This window comes from Schistocerca americana, chromosome 6 (assembly GCF_021461395.2).
Source record: "Schistocerca americana isolate TAMUIC-IGC-003095 chromosome 6, iqSchAmer2.1, whole genome shotgun sequence".
Taxonomy (NCBI): domain Eukaryota; kingdom Metazoa; phylum Arthropoda; class Insecta; order Orthoptera; family Acrididae; genus Schistocerca; species Schistocerca americana.
Genome location: NC_060124.1, coordinates 371,729,192 through 371,747,301, shown reverse-complemented (window position 1 = coordinate 371,747,301; position 18,110 = coordinate 371,729,192). Strand labels below are relative to the sequence as shown.

The window sequence follows — 18,110 nt, the reverse complement described above, 5'->3', positions numbered from 1 at the left end:
GGAAAACAACTCCATGGACAAGGGCTTTAAAACGCACATCATAAGAAGTGTACGGTCACCTGTTGAGTAGAAGAGATGTGCTTCACAGTAACGAACATGTACAAGTGCTCATAGTTCTTAAATTATGCATTTTACAGCCCTTGTTTGCCAGACTTTTTCTCTCGTTTTCATCTACACGACTACAACTAGAGGCTGTGTACCTCATAATCTTAGCAAGAACGGTGTTGGTACACTGTTCCACTGTCAGAGGTATCAGAACGATTTTCGATTGTAAGTTTTGCCTCCGTCATTTACGGAAAGAGTTCCTTACCTCGAACTGATAAGTTTATCAATCTCCATCATCGATGAAAGTTTGTAACATTATCACGGGAACACGCTATACATCTGCTTCTTCTTTCCATATCATTTCGCTGACACCTCAGTTTCTAGGTTCAGCCTTTACATTTACCTTTTCAGATTTCCTTACTTTCCTGCTACGCTCCGACTCGTAGAATTTTGCTCTTTAAGTTAGTTATTCATTTTTTCTCGTGTGTACCTTCTCCTTGGCAGACCCTAACGTAGATCCGAATGGGGTACTAATACGAAATCTTTTGCCAATGGAGAGATCATCATGACACTATTTCAAGCACAGGTAAATGTCCTATGGATATACATTATGTGTCTTTCACGTAGTGGGTTCCTTTCCGTATCCCCATGCAGTTGATGATTGTTGATTCTTCCGCTTTTTAGGGGCAATTTCCCCAGTGGCTGAATTCCAACTTCGGATCCATAACATATCGATTATTAGTTAAAGATGCTGGCCCTGGATCATGAACAGTCAGGACGGAAAGCGGTTCTCTTGTTAAAAAGCTGTTCTGGCTAAGGGTCCCTTTTCATCTAAAATATTGTTTGATCTGTGGTGGATATTGTTGAGCTCTGTGCGTTTCATTCCATTAAGGATGGTTCATGGAAGATCCAACCAGGCACAAATACTTTTAAAAGTCTTTGTTTCACTGCTACGACCGATTTCTGGCTCAAATGGCTCTGAGCACTGTGGAACTTAACATCTGAGCTCATCAGTCCCCTAGAACTTAGAACTACTTAAACCTAACAAACCTAAGGACATCACACACATCCATGCCCGAGGCAGGATTCGAACCTGCGACCGTAGCAGTCATGCGTTTCCGGACTGAAGCGCCTAGAACCGCTCGGCCATCGCGGCCGGCGACCGATTTCTGGTTATCATGCTTATCTTCGGATGGCTTTATTTGGTAGTATGTGTGTGGTAGTGTTACGCGGTGCAGCCACATTATCGCGACCACCACGTGCGATAACCACTCACAGACGGCTGGTGCAGAACTTGCGGTGGAGGTCTTATAAAGCTTGTAGCGGGGATGCCGACAACAGTGCAGTCGTTGTCGTTAAGTGGGAAAACGGAGCGGTTTATCTGAGGTCGAAAAGGGTCAAGGGTGGAAGTGTTTCCGTAACAGCTAAGTCTAAACTGTTCGCATGGCTCCGTAATTAAGGTTTGCTGTGGATGGCAAAATGATGCTATCCAGACCGAGGCCGAGGCAACTGTTGTGCAACACGGTCCATATGTGACGGCAGTGAACTACGGTGTGTACGGGCGAACAGACGTGCAGCTGTTGAGCTGCCAGCAGCGTCTCCTCAACGACCCTTCAGCGAATGTTACTGCTTGTGGGTTTCCACAGATGGCGCCTGGTTCATGCACCCACACTGCTGTTCTTCGGCGATTAATGTTGGAAATTACACGCCAATACCGCAAGTGGACGTCCACTGAGTGGCGACAAGCGAATTTTTCAGATGAATCACGTTTTATGTTCCATTGGCCAGATGGCTACTGGCGAGCACGGCGTGAAACCTGTGAATGGTAACACCAGAAGGGTCTACGCCGGAGGAGGGTACGCTATGGTATGGATACTATTTTTATGGCATACCCTTAGTGATCTCGTCATTCTGGGAGAAACAATGGATCAACACAAGTATGCATGTATCCTTGGGGACCATCTCCACCCTTACATGCAGTTTGTTCTTCCTGAAAACAGTGTCATTTACCAACAAGACAATGCAACTTGCCACACAGCTTGCACTGTACGTGCGTGCATCGAAGAGCATATTAGGATGAGTACCCCCCTGTCCATCAAACGCCCCAGATGAAATCCAGTCGAGAACGTGCGGGGGCACCTCGATCGCAGTTCGCGCCATGGATACTTGTCCGAGAAACCTAGCCCAGTTGCCCACGGCAGTGAATAGTTGGCATGGCTGCATGTCCCTGTCGATATCTTCCAGAACCTCATCGACTCTCATCCAGAAAATCTCGGCTGTCGTCAGTGCAACGAGTGGTAATTCGGGCTTTTGACAGGTGGCCATACTAATTTGATTGGACGGTGAAGATTCGTCAGCAGCGTGTAGTCCGTTGCAGCACTGCGTAAATATATTTATTTAGTTAGCAGCATTTTAGCCGGCCGAAGTGGCCGTGCGGTTAAAGGCGCTGCAGTCTGGAACCGCAAGACCGCTACGGTCGCAGGTTCGAATCCTGCCTCGGGCATGGATGTTTGTGATGTCCTTAGGTTAGTTAGGTTTAACTAGTTCTAAGTTCTAGGGGACTAATGACCTCAGCAGTTGAGTCCCATAGTGCTCAGAGCCATTTGAACCATTTTTTTAGCAGCATTTTGTATAATATATGTGTGGACGGTTTGAATAATACACATAAACATGCAGAGGGTGCAATTAATAAGATATAAAGGTAGCGATTTATGTGCAGCTACATTAGTTCCAGTGAACGGCATTTTGTTTCGTTTAGGTCGTGTAGCATTCCTGGGAAGAGTTGACATGTTTCAGTATTTGTGTGCTACGTATGTCGTGGTAACACTCAAAAACTTAGTATGTTGCCTCCGAAATTCATAATGATTAAAACGAGACGCAATGCTGTTCACCAGGACAAATTTAAGTGCACGTGGTCCACTGCCTTTATATCTTACCAATTTAAAATAAATGAACAAATATTTCTGTATTATTCGAGTGATATAGACAGCAAAGGGTTCAAATGGCTCTGAGCACTATGGGACTTAACATCTGAGGTCATTAGACCCCTAGAACTTAGAACTACTTAAACCTAACTAACCTAAGGACATCTCACACATCCATGCCCGAGGCAGGATTCGAACCTGCGACCGTAGCGGTCGCGCGGTTCCAGACCGACGCACCTAGAACCGCTCGGCCACACCGGCCGGCTAGACAGCAAATAAATTGTCACTAAGTACTCATATTTTCATATGCTGACGATTCTAATACTGTAGACATCAGAAGATGCGAATGATAGCAGAATACTGTCATGTCAGTGACACAAACTCTTTTAAATTGTTTGTGGTTGTCTCCGTCCTCCACGAACAAATTGTTAGCTCAAATACTTTCTTCTTAAAATGTAACACCATGATATCTAGTACCCTCGTAAAAATGATCCACAGCAGCATCAAAACTACTGGGTACTAATGTACTACAGTTGGCGAGAGATGATCCCTGACAGCCTTGTTGTCAGCCTAAACGGCTTCAGGGGAAAACAGTAATCGTCCATAGAGCTCGACAGTTCTGAGGCGTTGCCAGAGGAACGTACACAAAATTGCATTACGTGACAGTTTTCTGTGAACGCGGATGTAGCACGCCAAACCTACTACAGCTGTGAGGGATCTTCTCTCTCCGTTCTTCCGACACTCCGATTAAAATTAATTTGTGACTGACAGAATGTAGTGGCGAGGACAGTGTTGCCGGCATGCAGTCAGCTACGCTTCGAAAGGTGACACTTTCTACCAAATACAGTGTGTACGTGGCGCTCGAGAAGGAAGTACGATTGGCTGGCGGCTGGCCACTACCACTCCACTCGCTGAAACGTCGATCACGGAGTAATTTTGATCGGAGTTTGGTGGTAGTGCTATCACCTTTGAGCGTGTGCTCCTGCGTGTCGACGATGTCGCGCTGCGGGCCGATGACGAATCCGGGCACGGAGGCTCGGCAGGTGATGGTGAGCGTGCCCGCGTGGTCCTCGGTGATGAGCAGCGACAGCTGGGACGTCGAGCGCGACAGGTGGCCGCCGCCCGCGCCCGGATGGTACGAGTCGTTCTGACGACCCCCGTGCTCCTGCAACACAGAGACGTCGGCAGCTGGATAAAGCGGCCCACACACCAGCGACACGAGCGGGTTGCGGTCACTGTGCCCGCAAGTGTCTATGTCGCTAATGACAAGCTCACGAGTCGCTCTACGCGAACCGCCTACTGTCTGTTTGTACTAGCGAGCACATAGGGGCACTCGGATTCATTTGGGATAATACTGTTGTGGTTCAAATGGCTTTGAGCACTATGGGACTCAACATCTTAGGTCATCAGTCCCCAGAACTTAGAACTACTTAAACCTAACTAACCGCTCGGCCACACCAACCGGCTAATACTGTTGTGTGTTTGCGTATGTGTATACTCTCGCGAGCATGGAATTGTTTAGAAGAGCAGACGTCGGAACACGTGTAGTTACGTGCTGTGCGGCTCTTGATCACATTGCTAGCAAGTGTGAATGTTGGCGAGTGACTCGTGAACAGTTTGGAGCCGGCTGCTAGTGGCCGTGCGGATCTAGGCGATTCAGTCTGGAACCGCGTGACCGCTACGGTCGCAGGTTCGAATCCTGCCTCGGGCATGGATGTGTGTAAAAAATGGAAATGTCGTGTGGCTAGGGCCTCCCGTCGGGTAGACCGTTCGCCTGGTGCAGGTCTTTCGATTTGACGCCACTTCGGCGACCTGCGCGTCGATGGGGATGAAATGATGATGATTAGGACAACACAACACCCAGTCCCTGAGCGGAGAAAATCTCCGACCCAGCCGGGAATCGAACCCGGGCCCGTAGGATTGACAGTCTGTCACGCTGACCACTTAGCTACCGGGGCGGACATGGATGTGTGTGATATCCTTAGGTTAGTTAGGTTCAAGTAGTTCTACGTTCTAGGGGACTGATGACCTCAGAAGTTACGTCGCATAGTGCTCAGAGCCATTTGAACCATTTGAATACCTACTGTTTGTTTTTCCAGAGAGCACGTAGGGACATTAGGTACAATAGTGATGTCGCCATTGCGTGCTTGGAAATAAGTACGAGGGTCGGAACTTTAATAGTGGCAACTATTTGTTTACAGCCCTTACAAAATAGTTACGTGTTTCAAAGTTTTACTGACCTTCAAATTACTCACCAGCATTGTGTATAACCCGTTGCCAGCGATGTGGAAGTCGTAGGTTACTCAAGCAGTGCCAGTTGTGTTGACAGTTTGAGCGGTGCGGTCTATTGCCCGACGAATTTGTATCAGTGCTGAAGCGAATGCAATGAAGTGTTTCCTTCAGTTCAGATAAAACTCAGATGGGCTTAAGTCAGGGGAGTGCAGTAAGTGGTATAGCACTTAGCAGCCCCACCAGTCCCATCCCGACAGACGATGACCAACAAGTACGACAATGTAGTATATGTACGAAAATGGCTCAAATGGTTCAAATGGCTCGGAGCATTATGGGACTTAACATCTGAGGTCGGCAGTCCCCTTCAATCGGCAGTCCCCTACAACTTAAAACTACTTAAACCTAACTAACCTAATGACATCACACACATCCATGCCCGAGGTGGGATTCGAACCTGCGACCGTAGCAGTAGCGCGGTTCCGGACTGAAGTGCCTAGAACCGCTCGGTCATAGCGGCTGGGTCATATGTACGATAAATTGTTATTAGAAGAGCGCTGGAATACTATGCAGACAGTAAGGAACAAGTCAGCAGCGAGCAAAGCGAATGAAATATATATTATGGTAGATTAAACTCATAATCCAAATGTTAACTCCAGGGAAATTGCGAGTGACTCAGCCGACAACTGAATTATCTGTAACTTCACCAGCAGATTAACGATGTGGAACGAAATGAAGCTGTCATTACAGATCGTGGACCGGTGAGAACCAGTACTGGCTGAGGCAGAATGAACATCGGATGCAGTGGAGTGTCTATGCTTCACTTGCAATTTTTGGAGAGTGCTCCTTACTTCACTGAAGAAACCATAACGGGGAGAAGATGAGCACAATTTCTTGCTGAAGTGCAACCTTTCACTTGAAACTACGTAGATGTAGACCTATGTGTTACTACCGAGAGGAATGCCTCGCTAGGGAAGTACTCACCCACCTCTTTCCTGGTCGCTAGATAGGGTGTGAAGGCGTTATCAGTTCGCCTGCACGTTCGGCTGATTGGATGTCCCTGACTGGATGCCACTGATTTTTTCTTTTCTTTTTTTCTGGGGTAAACTGCACAAGCTCCCACAGTGCAAGAATCGCATTGTCCCACTACGATATCGAGGTAATCTCATAAAGTCTGTCCAGAAGCCTTTACACCAGCGACTGCAAACATGTATTGCAGCGGACAGTGAGTATTTCGAATATTTGATGGCCTAAGTCACATTTTAAGGAAGCGTTCCTGACCACATTCTCCTTTGATCTTTGCTGTGGCTGATGTAATTTTGACACCAATTTATTATTTGATAATCCTTATAACTCAATTTCTGGTTCTACAAATCGATCAGTTTTTACGTAATTGCTCTAGAGAGGTGGAGGTTGCTGTCTGAACTCACAGGGAGCGACTATCCGAGATCTTATCCCACTCTCGGATACTGCCACCGAACTGACTCCCGGCACTGCTTACTCGCAAAATCTCTCTGAGAATGAAAAATATTTACTTGTATACATAGGTCTAAGCTTTAAGCTTTCTATGTTTAGAAGGATTTAACAAACCACTTTGTAAAAACACATTCATATCTGCAACTTACAGTATGTTTTATTTACATATCCAGATATTCATCATATTTTTGGTGCCCTTTTAATGACTTCCCTTATGTGTTAGGGCCCTTTGATTGGTACTTCTTGGCTCTCCACTTTCTATACGCCTACACGCATCAGCGTCATGCTGTAATCGTAAACCCCTCATCGGATTTTCGATTCAGTCGCCTTGTATACTTCTTCTAATAATGGAACTGTAAAACCGTCGTGTCTGTTCGTTTGTGTGTTTGAACACGCTAGTCTCCAAAACTAGTAGACGAATTTTTGTGGGATTTTCACAGATAACTTGTGCTTAGTTTGGAGCAATATATAGGCGTTATTTCATCAAAATCCGGTCAGCGAGAAAAATGGTTTTGCAATTTAAATTTTATCTAAAAGCATCTCCTCAGCTTAGTAATTTGGATATTTAATCATCACAGCGTAGTACACCAAAAAATGGGTTCTGTGTGGGGTGTTGGTGGGGTGGGTGGACTGCTATGGCCTGTTACGGGATTGTGAACCACTGAGGGCTACGGCGGGACGAAGCCTCTCGTCGTTTCTAGGTCCCCGGATTAATACATAATACATACCAAAGAAACAATAAATGGCGTTGCTCCGTTTTTTAACTGAGCGACAGATCTATTTTCGTGAAACTGCTTCCAAAAGTGAGGCAAGCCGTAACACCGATCGAGAGCGTAACGCATCGTCTCTCTCCGCAGAATCCTTCATTCACAAAGGCATAAAATTACTCCTCTCCAACATCGTAGAAGCTGAAACTCTGACGGAAAGTATCGAAGACGAACGAGCTTTTATACCGCAAGTCACACTTAATCCTAACAATTTACCATTTCTCTTTAAATGTTTGCATTTCCCTGCCACGACCATAACACAGCACATTGCCAGACGCTGCGTGTTATGGACGTGGATCTTAATGTCAGTTGTTTTACGCATGGTCAGCTCCACGTGGCTCTCTCCTCTGTTAGTAAAGCAAACAACCTCATCGTTCATGTCTCTAATCCTTCAACTACAAACGTTGTATACATAGAAACTTCATAAGTCAAAAATAAACTTCACACGCATAAAGTCACGAGCGCAGCTACAGTTAAATACCTGGGGAACGTCGGTTTTCTAATCTAGTCTTGTCGTAAGAAAAAAGAGCATGCGACCTTAAACATATCGTTTCAAAGCATAACAACGAATACAGCCACGTTAATTAGATCTAAATTTTAGGAGTCCGCTTAGACAAATAAAATTTTGTTGCTGAAAAGTGTGAGACTCTCCGTGAGTATCCGCAAACGGGCTGCTCAAAGAACAACTCTTGCAAGCATGATAAAGTGAAATCTAATAGTATACCTACCTAATAGAACAAGTGTAACGCAAAAAAATTCACTCTCCCTGAAACAAAGCGTGACAAACTCAGAGTTTTTTACGGCAGTCTTCTGATTGTGATTACTTTTCGTTGCAAATGATCGTTTCTGTCCACTGACGTAAATGCCGGGGTGGATGCCTCTAAAAGGTCACGGGCGATGTCATTCCTCATCCTGCTCCATTCCGAATGTTTGCTTCGCCTCTAACGACCTCACCATCGACGGATCATTAAAACATAACCGTCGTTCCTCTTCACAATATTTTTCCTGTAAATAATCTCCGTGCTTATTAAGTTAATAATCAAACAACTACGAGAGAGAGTTTCGATTAATATAATTTTAATCTACTGGTATTAAAACAAGCAACTGTTTTATTATAGCAGCTGAGCATTCATTTAAACACTGCGAAACGTATAATTCGTACAGAACAGCAGATATTCAAGAACATTAAAGTAAATTAAACAAATCATGTAATCGCATAAATACTGAAGCCCACTCGAAAACTAATTTAGTGGGTTTTATTGAAAAGCGTATGGATGCTGCGCAGATAATAATTTCCTGTTCTGCCGACGCTTTTTGTTTTTTTCTGGCAATAGTTTAAGCGGGCGCGGCCCAATTGCACAACGGCACAATTATAAACCTGGAACATCCATTGAGGGATTAAGTTTGTTGCCTGTTATGAAAACTACCATAATATGCGGTATTGCACTCGTACGGCTCTCAATCGAGGATAGCGTATTCGTGTTAAGCCTTTATGCTTGTTTATAGCTTGTATCACAACTCGTTTGTAGTTGATTTACCTTTACCAATGAAAGTTAAATCTGTAACAAGAAGCGACTCCCATAGGAAATTGTGATAAAATGAGAAACTTCATGATTGTAAACTGACGCACGTGAGTGCGAAGATTTGAAATAGTTATATTAGTCTGGTCCACACTTATTTTTCCACAGACGTATTTATTTACCATCTCGGTTATGTGGAATCCATATCAAGTCGAACTTACAGAAGATACCAGAGTACAGTGTGAATGGTCACGGAACATAATACGAAACATTAAAAATGCAGTTTCCAAAATGGGATATGCGAAATATTCTTACCTACCCTCCCTCCCCACCCACCAAGCAAATCGTTGCTATTGAGACTGTGAAGATAAAAATGAACTAATATCAACGTGCACTTGAAGCTTCCGGGCAGACTAATACAGTATGCTAGACCGGACTCGAACGTGGCATCTTGTTTTCCATGCTGTTACTGACTAAGTATATACGCGCCCCTCGCGATCCACCGACGCACACGGTGCGGTATAAACAACAAATTGTTACCGTAGCCATCCTTTGAATTTGCTAGAATCCCAAGCTTTTCGTTTTTTATGTGGACTCTCGGGAAAGCACGAATTAATCTTCTACGGATGATGTACAATATAACGTTAAAATCACAAAAGTTGTAGCGACACCACTACTTTACTAACCGAACATATTTTTAAACTTCTTGACATGAATGCCGGTATATAGGATAAATTTCTGAGTATGTTGGTACAAGGGATCTACAGTCTCTAACGTCTCGTTCTTGAGTTATTGCATTATTTGTTTATTTTTTTCCCACACTTACTTTTGTGTTGGTTTGTTGCATACGTTCGTAGCGGTTTTAAGTAAGTTTAATAAATACAACAGATAAACGTAACAGACACTTTAGTCAGCAATAATATATTCTTATTCACTATTCACAACAATCTGTCAGCGCTGGGGTACTTTCTAATTCCGCGACTGTAGAAATCACGTGGTTTTGAGGCGAAGAAATCATCAAGCCATGTTCGGAGCACATTTTCATCAGAAAAGGAAGTTCTTTGAAGGTTGTTCGATAAAGAACGAAAAAAGGGGAAAATCTGAGGGCGCAAGATTGGATGAATGAGGTGGATGTGGAATGACTTCCCAATCCAAATACTGTACAATGTTTTTTGTCATTCTTGCAGAATGCGGACGGGCATTATCGTGGAGTAGCATCACTTCTCGCAGTTTTCGTCGTCGTTGTACCTCGATTGCGTCTACAAGACATCTCAGTTGTTGACAGTAAGTGTCAGCAGTGGCCGCGCGGGATTAGCCGAGCGGTCTAGGGCGCTGCAGTCAAGGACTGTGCGGCGGTCGGCTGCTTCCCTTCGGCGCTCTGCATGGTGTCCACGACTCGCACTTCAGGGAGCAGTGAGCCCTGTTCCGGGCCACGGGCACAGTTAACCGACGCTGCAGCAACTTAGCCGTGGCGTGAATAGGACCGCTACGTCCACAAGGATGGGCGACCGAGCACCGACGCTGCAGATTTCGGCATTGGCACGGTGTGTGGTTCCATCGCCGAGTTCAGCAGAAAGTCCGCTTTGTACCTTCGATGTAATAAAGTGTATGGCACACTTGCCCGCGTTTCTCTGCACCCTTCGACGAGAGTCAACGCTCTCTCCCAACCATACCTCTCAGTTGTTCTGACATATTACAACCTTTGAGCTCGGGGGGTCATAACAATACAAAAACTCAAATAGCAACAACGCAGTACACATAAAAATGACAATCGATAAATAAACCCACAGCAACAGGAATACGAACTTGAAAAACAAAAACTCCTAGAACTTATACCCCAATCTAATATTTGTATTGGACTGGAAATAGTGGACAGCAATACAAATGACGACAGTATGAGCTGTGTGTCTTGTTCCGATTCGGTCACGGGATCTGGTGTTGACAACGGTAATGCGTTCCTTACCTCGTTGTGCTCAAGCTTGCAGTTAGTACTGATCGATCCTGTCTAGTTTTTTATTCGCCATCAATGTTAATTGTGCGTGAACAGTGATACGCAGCAGTAAGATCGATATGTTTATTAGTGAAGTGTTGGTTGGTATGCATCTCGTGTGTGAGTTCACTGAATGCACTGGAAGAGCGGCAGAATGACTTTATGCTGAGCTGTTCCGACACCGATGACAACTACGTCACAATACTTCTGTGTGTGAGAGTTTTCTCATTAGTCTGTTTTGCGCATTGTATATGGTATGTCCAGCTGAAAAGGAGATCTTCACTGTAGCAGCGTGATATGCACTCCTTTAGGATGAATGTGTTTTCCCAATTGCACAAGCCGAGTTAACGGAATCCCACCAATTTCCCCATTTCTGTTGTGTTGTAATCCGCAGTTCGTTGGATGATGAATACCTTCCGATCAGCACAGTCAGCGGTTATCCAGTTTTTTTTGCGCGGAAGCGAGCATGCTTCACAAATTAATCGCAGGATAAAATATATGTATGGATAGCTGTGTCTCGCACGGTTCACAATATCCTGGCGACAACAGCTTTATGAGGCGGGCACGTGTAGACATAAAAAATATGCCACACACAAGACAAGTGCACATTGTCACAATCAGTTGCACAACTTCGGCTGTGGAGGAGCTCATAACGACGAATAGTTGGATCACCACACGTGACATCACCGTTGAAATCTTGATAAGGAAAGCAACTGTGCATCACATAACCCACGAGAAGCTTCGTTATGACAAAATTTGTGCATTGCGGACGCCCATAAATCTCTTAAGGAATCACAAGATGCCGAGAATAAATGTTTATCTGATCCATCTGTTGAGATACGCAGAGCAGGGGACGAATTTCATTGCTCAGATTGTGGCACATGATGAAACGTGGTGTCACCACTTCAAGCCTGCCTCCAGCGGATGAGCATGGAATGGCGGCATCCCGGCTCCCTTCGTCGAAACATTGCGCACTCCACCATGAGGACTGGAAATGTGTAGCTCAGTTTCCTTTTCGAGCAGAAAGGACCGCTACTAGTCGACTGGCTGCTACGGGATGCAATAATTAACGCTGAACAGTATTGGAACATGTTTCTGAGGCTCATACAGGCCATCACAAAAAGGGCAGGGGCAAGTTTCGAATGGAACAATCCTCGTTCAGGTCATGCGGCCAAGAAGACCCGTCAGCTTCTTCGAAAATTTAGGCGAAAAGTCATGGAACATCTTCCACACAGTCACGTTATCTCCTCATGTAAATTACATATCTTGGGCCCCCTAGAACAATACCCTAAATGGACAAAGTTCACCTGTGACAAGGATGTTCAGGACATCATAGAAAACTGGATCCGTCAGGAACACAGGAGTCTGTACACTGAACCCATTAACTCACTTCCTACTTGTTGGGACCGATATATCAATGTCATTGGCAAGTATGTATAGCTTTGTTGTTCCGTGGGTAGTTATAATACTGTTATTAAAATTGCTTTACATGTGACTGTAGACTCCTTTTAGGCAGGAGCCGTAGTGGTAACACCGGTTCCCGTCATATCACGGAAGTTACGCGCAATCGGTCTTCACTAGCACTTGGATAAGTCTCCAATCGGTATCCTTGTAAAGCCAGCCGCGCAGGATTAGCCAAGCAGTCTCAGGCGCTGCAGTCATGGCCTGTGCGGCTGGTCCCGGTGGAGGCTCGAGTCCTCCCCCGGGCACGGGTGTGTGTGTGTGTGTTTGTCATTAGGATAATTTAGGTTAAGTAGTGTGTAAGCTTAGCGACTGATGACCCTAGCAGTTAAGTCCCATAATATTTCACACAGATTTCAACATTTTGTAAAGCCAACTGAGGAGCTACTTGATTGAGAAGTAGCGGCTCCGGTCACGAAAGCTGAGAGCGGTAGGGAGAGCAGCGTGCCGGCCACATGCCCCTCTACATCAACATACAATGATGCTCGTGAGCTGAGGATGAAACGGCGGTCGGCCTGTTCGAACGGAATAGTCTCCCTTTCACTTGGGCACACCTGATATGTTGTGATTATTACTTATTCGAGGCTTCTCTGCTGTTGTGTGGGTATATTGACAGATACAATGGTGATGGTGGTAACTAACAAAATAAATCGTTATTACATTATTACTCTTTGAAGAGCCTCCGAAGACCGTGGGTCCATCGTACCAAAATACTCATGATCTACCCTGAACAACCTCTGAATGTTTGCTGGTGGGGTTGTGGTTCAGCATACTTACGGAAGCGCCGTTGACGATCCAGACGATGTGGGGCGCGGGCTTGGCAGACCCTGAGCTGCAGTTGGCCCTCAGCGTGTCCCCGGGCCGGTAGTGGGGCCGGTTCAGCCGCACCACGGGCGCGCGCGTCTGCGGCTCTGCAGACAGACGGGGGCATCAGCGTAGGCAGTATGTCATAGTTATACAAGTAAAGCAGCACAACCACAGTACACTGCTGGCCACCAAAAGTGCAACAACGGGAAGGACAGCACTAAGGAAATTGTACTTATTGTGCATACGCATTACAATGGAAAGAATACATGATAATCTACGCTCAGGTGACACAAGTCATGCGATCTTTCCTCATATCGTCTCGGACCTCCTTTTGCATTGCGCAATGCAGCAACTCGATGTCGCAAGGACTCAACCAGTCTTTAGAATTTTGAAAAAACAGACATAATGTCTGATGGGATAACAGCAATCAGTGATTTTACAATGTTACTTATAATCCGTCTTGATTGCAATTTTTTTTATTCAAATGACCGGTTTCGGTTCATTCAGAACCATCTTCAGATCTGATATTTCAGTTACAGGAGTAACCCGTCCAAATCCAGCAACTTTCACATCAGATGTGACGCAGCATGTGAAACTTGCTGGTTTTGGACGGGTTACTCCTGTAACTGAAATATCAGATCTGAAGATGGTTATGAATGAACCGAAACCGGTCATTTGAATTTAAAAAAAAATAATTTGCAATCAAGACGGATTATAAGTAACATTAGTATTTAGAAGTTCCTGCAGAATATGATGCCTTTGTAGTAGTCCATAACTGAGAAGGTGTTACCACTGCAGGATGTTGTGCACCAAATGACATCTCGATTAAGTCCTATAAATGTTTGATTTGATTCATGTCGAGCGATTGTGTGACCAAATCATTCGCTCGGACTGTCCAGAATGTTCTCCAATCCAGGCGCGAACAACTGTGGCAGTGACATGGTGCATTGTCGTCGAGAAAAATTGAATCGTTGTTTGAGTTCACAAAGTCCACGAATTGCTTCAAATGGTCTCCAAGTACCCATGTGATGTCCTTAGGTTAGTTAGGTTTAAGTTGCTCTAAGTCTAGGGAACTGATGACCTTAGATGTTACGTCCCATAGTGCTTAGGGGGACTTATGAGGAGAGCTGCCACGAAGTGAACTCAGGACAAAGTTGTGTACTTAATTATTTTCAGGAAGAAAGGCCAGCGCCATGGAGTATACAGTTACCGGACTACGGACACTGAGAAAAGAAGCAAAGATTCTTGGCTGAAGTGACTACAGTTTTTAACAACTGCACAGAAGAAATTTACCAGGATGTACACAACTGAAGTGATCAGGAAAAGTAGGTTTGTAATATAGGTTAATTCACGTAGAGAAAGTGAAGTTATAGTAATAGTTTTGGAATTCGGAAAAGTGCCATTTAAATTCAAGCAATACAACTGTATCTATAATTTTATATAGTGTGGTATTCAATTATAATATTATTATATTGTGTGTTGAAAAACAAACCTTCAGGATTTTACGAGTGGTTACTTAAGTCAATACAAGTAAAAACACTGCAATAAAAGTATCTCCGGAAATGCTTCATTTATAACACATGCACCTTATTACACTTTTGATCTTCTGTGGGCATCAAGATGAAACTGGTGCAATGTTGTTTCACCGTAATGGTTACTTTACCAGATGTTAAAGAGAATAACCGTAGCTCATACTGCAGCACATTGTCACCAGCACTCTGTCTTTAACATTAATGGATTTTACGCAGAAAAGTATCCAGATTGGCAATTCTGGATCCAATTGTAAAGAGTATTTCTTCCTCTCAAACACTTTGCATGGGGGCTTAATTATTATTTTTGAAAATGATTTTTATTCTTTTTGGTGGCTGTAAGTCCGATTAGGAAGTCTCGTAAACGGTTGGCCCTGACTAGTATTATTACGCTATCTGACTGCATAGAACAACAACAAAGAATGAAATGAAAATTTTCGTTAACACAATTAATTAATTAAGTCCCCAGCAACTATGAAACCTACGAAACAAAAGCACAAGTATAACTGTTCTGTATGTGGAAGTATGAGTCAACGCACATCTGGCACGGTTCTTCTTCAACAAGACAAGAATTTTTAAATACCAATTATACTGACGTGATAAAAGAAAATTAGAAATACTATAATTGCACAAGAAACCCAGAATTACACTCTAATACAAGAACACACGCCAGACGCTTTGTTGACTGAACCTGTAATGACGCATTATTTAGGACACTGAAATAATGAGAGAGAAAAGAAATTTTTTTTTTTTTTACCTTCGTTTATATTGATGAAAAGCACTCTAAACGTTACAATCCCTCCACACCGACTCGCTACTACCACATCTCAACCAGAACTCTCCAATATCACATCTCAGCAAGCACTGCCTACTAGCACATCTCAACAAAACAGACTCTTCACTACGACATCTCAGCACAGACTACCACGAGACCTCGACAGACACTGCCAGTGGAGGCGGCTGAATAATACTCTTTGGCGCAATCTCTGGCGCTGTGGCTCAGTGTAGCCACCTTTCAACTTTCATTCTCGTAAAATTTCGATTTTTTGTGGGTTTTCCATCACGAGCTCTACAGTGAGATCCTTGCACGCTCCAAAATCATCATGGCGCTTATTCCGCTCTCTTATGTAACACAAACATGGCTGTTTACGTTCTTTCTTTGCCACTAAAATTATTGAAAGTCAGCTTCAACCCGACGCTCCTCCATTGCACGCTCAGAACCACAACAGAAAATTTACAAAATGAAATGATCGTGTGGCATTTTTGGCCAGGAGACCCCACCAGGGAAGTTCGGCCCCCGGGTTGCAAGTCTTATTTCAGGTGACGCCACACTGGGCGACTTGCACGTGGGTGACGATGAGATGATGATGATGAGGACAGCACAATATCCAGTCCACGGGCGGAGAAAATCTCCAACCCGGCCGAATATCGAACCGAGGCCCGCTTCATGGCAGGCAAACACATTACCACTCAAGTAAGCAGGTGGACTACCACAGAAAAATCTCGCGTGGAGTGATCTCTCTGCCTTCACACTCACTGTATTGCGTAAACGCTTCCGACACCCGCTCTCGCAAGACTCCCAGACGCTTGCAGAAAGTACTCGAAAGGAACAGTCAGACAGTAACTACAAGAAAAAATTCGAGCCTAGTGTAAACAATTCTCCTAGTACTACCTGAGAGTGCCAACTGTCTGCGAGCAAAAATCTCTCACGTGTATCCCATCCCCTTGCAGTGATAAATGAATCTTGCGAGCTCCTATAACAGGGTCTCGTTGCTCCTGGCTGCTCGCCAGGCCACGGCATTTCCTTGCCTGCCGCCAGCTGGCCCTTGCTGCCTACCAGAGCAAGCAAATCTTTGCTGCGTGTCTTCCCTGGCAAGTACTAATGATATTTTGTAACTCTGCCGCCGCTACTTGTGTATGAATTGTTTTCTGTGCGTAACTGCTAGGTCGCGCTGCAAGGTAACGCCTTTGCATTTTTTATTCTGTTCTCAAAATCGGTTGACGCATTATATGCCATGCATATTACTCCGTAGACTTTCTCACTTCGCTGTCTACAGATGAAACTCTCTTCCACTAGAGGATTTGGAATTGTAGCGTATAACATGTGTACTGATAGATCCTCAGAAAACTAAAAGCATGAGATCGAGGAGTTCGTCCGCACATAGTGCACTCTCTCCTTCAGCATGGCGACCGCTGTGGCCGAGCGGTTCTAGGCGCTTCAGTCCGGAACCGCGCTGCTGCTGCGGTCGCAGGTTCGAATCCTGCCTCGGGCATGGATTTGTGTGATGCCCTTAGGTTAGTTACGTTTAAGTAGTTCTAAGTGAAGGGGACTGACGACCTCAGATGTTAAGTCCCACAATGCTTAGAGCCATTTAACCATCCTTCAGCATGACAATGCTAGATCACACACGAGCGCTGCGACATCTGCAGCAACCAGACGCTTTGAGTTCACTGTCGTCGATTGTTCTCCAGACAGTCCCAACTCGGTCCCACCCGATTTTCATCTGTTTAAAATACTTAAATAACACCTTCGAGGATTTCAGGTTGATAGTCATGAGTCGGTGCAACTAGAGGTGAGATTGTGACCCCGTGAAGTATATCTACAGTGACGATATGAACAAACTGGTGTTGGCCGCCAGGGTGATTATCTTGAGAAATATATATGTAGACATGAAGAATAGAGGTATAATGTTAGTAAAGCTTGTTTCAATTAAGCCTTAGGATTTTTCAAATAAAAAATCTGTAAACGGCACCCCTTTTATAATTGTGTAAAAGCTATTAACCGCTTGTATGAGAAATCCAGTCTCTGTGCTTGCCAATTGTTTGTGAAGTTTGTCAGTAGCAGTGTACGAACTGTGAATATGTTCGAAGTAGACGATTTGATGTGTATGTCGTTCCTGTTCTGTGTAGTGTAGTGTTTCTGAGGATTATTGTCAAACTGTTATCAGATTTCTCAAAGTTGTAGAGAAACGGCTGCAAATTCAAATGAAAACGTAATACATGCAAAAGATTATAGCTTTTTAAGGTACAGAGAGACAGAATAAAACAGATGATGACGAACAGCTGAATCGTATAAATGTTGTGGAGTTTAGGCAATACCATCCGACGCAATGCCCAAGAGTATTTCTACTTCTCGAATAGCACGTGGGAAATCTTTTCATGCGACTGTGCTTGCCATTTCTGCCTGTCTGCTAAGGCACCCTTACCAGCACTCTGACAGGGAGGGTTGATCAAATTGCCTCGTAAATTATTTTTAAAAATTAGGAACAGCGGGGAACCTATAACGCTGTCTTGTATGTCTGAGATATTGCTTTGGTTTCACAAGATGACTTCCTTTCAGTTACTACTAACTCTGACCTTCC

The 18,110-nt window shown here is 44.5% G+C and overlaps 1 protein-coding gene across 1 annotated transcript in view; it reads right to left on the bottom strand.

The window, feature by feature from the left end:
• LOC124619430 overlaps nt 1-18,110 on the bottom strand; it is a 641,742-nt gene that overhangs the window by 15,305 nt on the left and 608,327 nt on the right. The window contains exons 4-5 of the mRNA XM_047145805.1: nt 13,190-13,323; nt 3,936-4,134 (exon numbers count right to left, since the gene is read on the bottom strand). Of these exons, the coding sequence (XP_047001761.1) occupies nt 3,936-4,134; nt 13,190-13,323 (333 nt within the window). The remainder of the gene's footprint in view (nt 1-3,935; nt 4,135-13,189; nt 13,324-18,110) is intronic.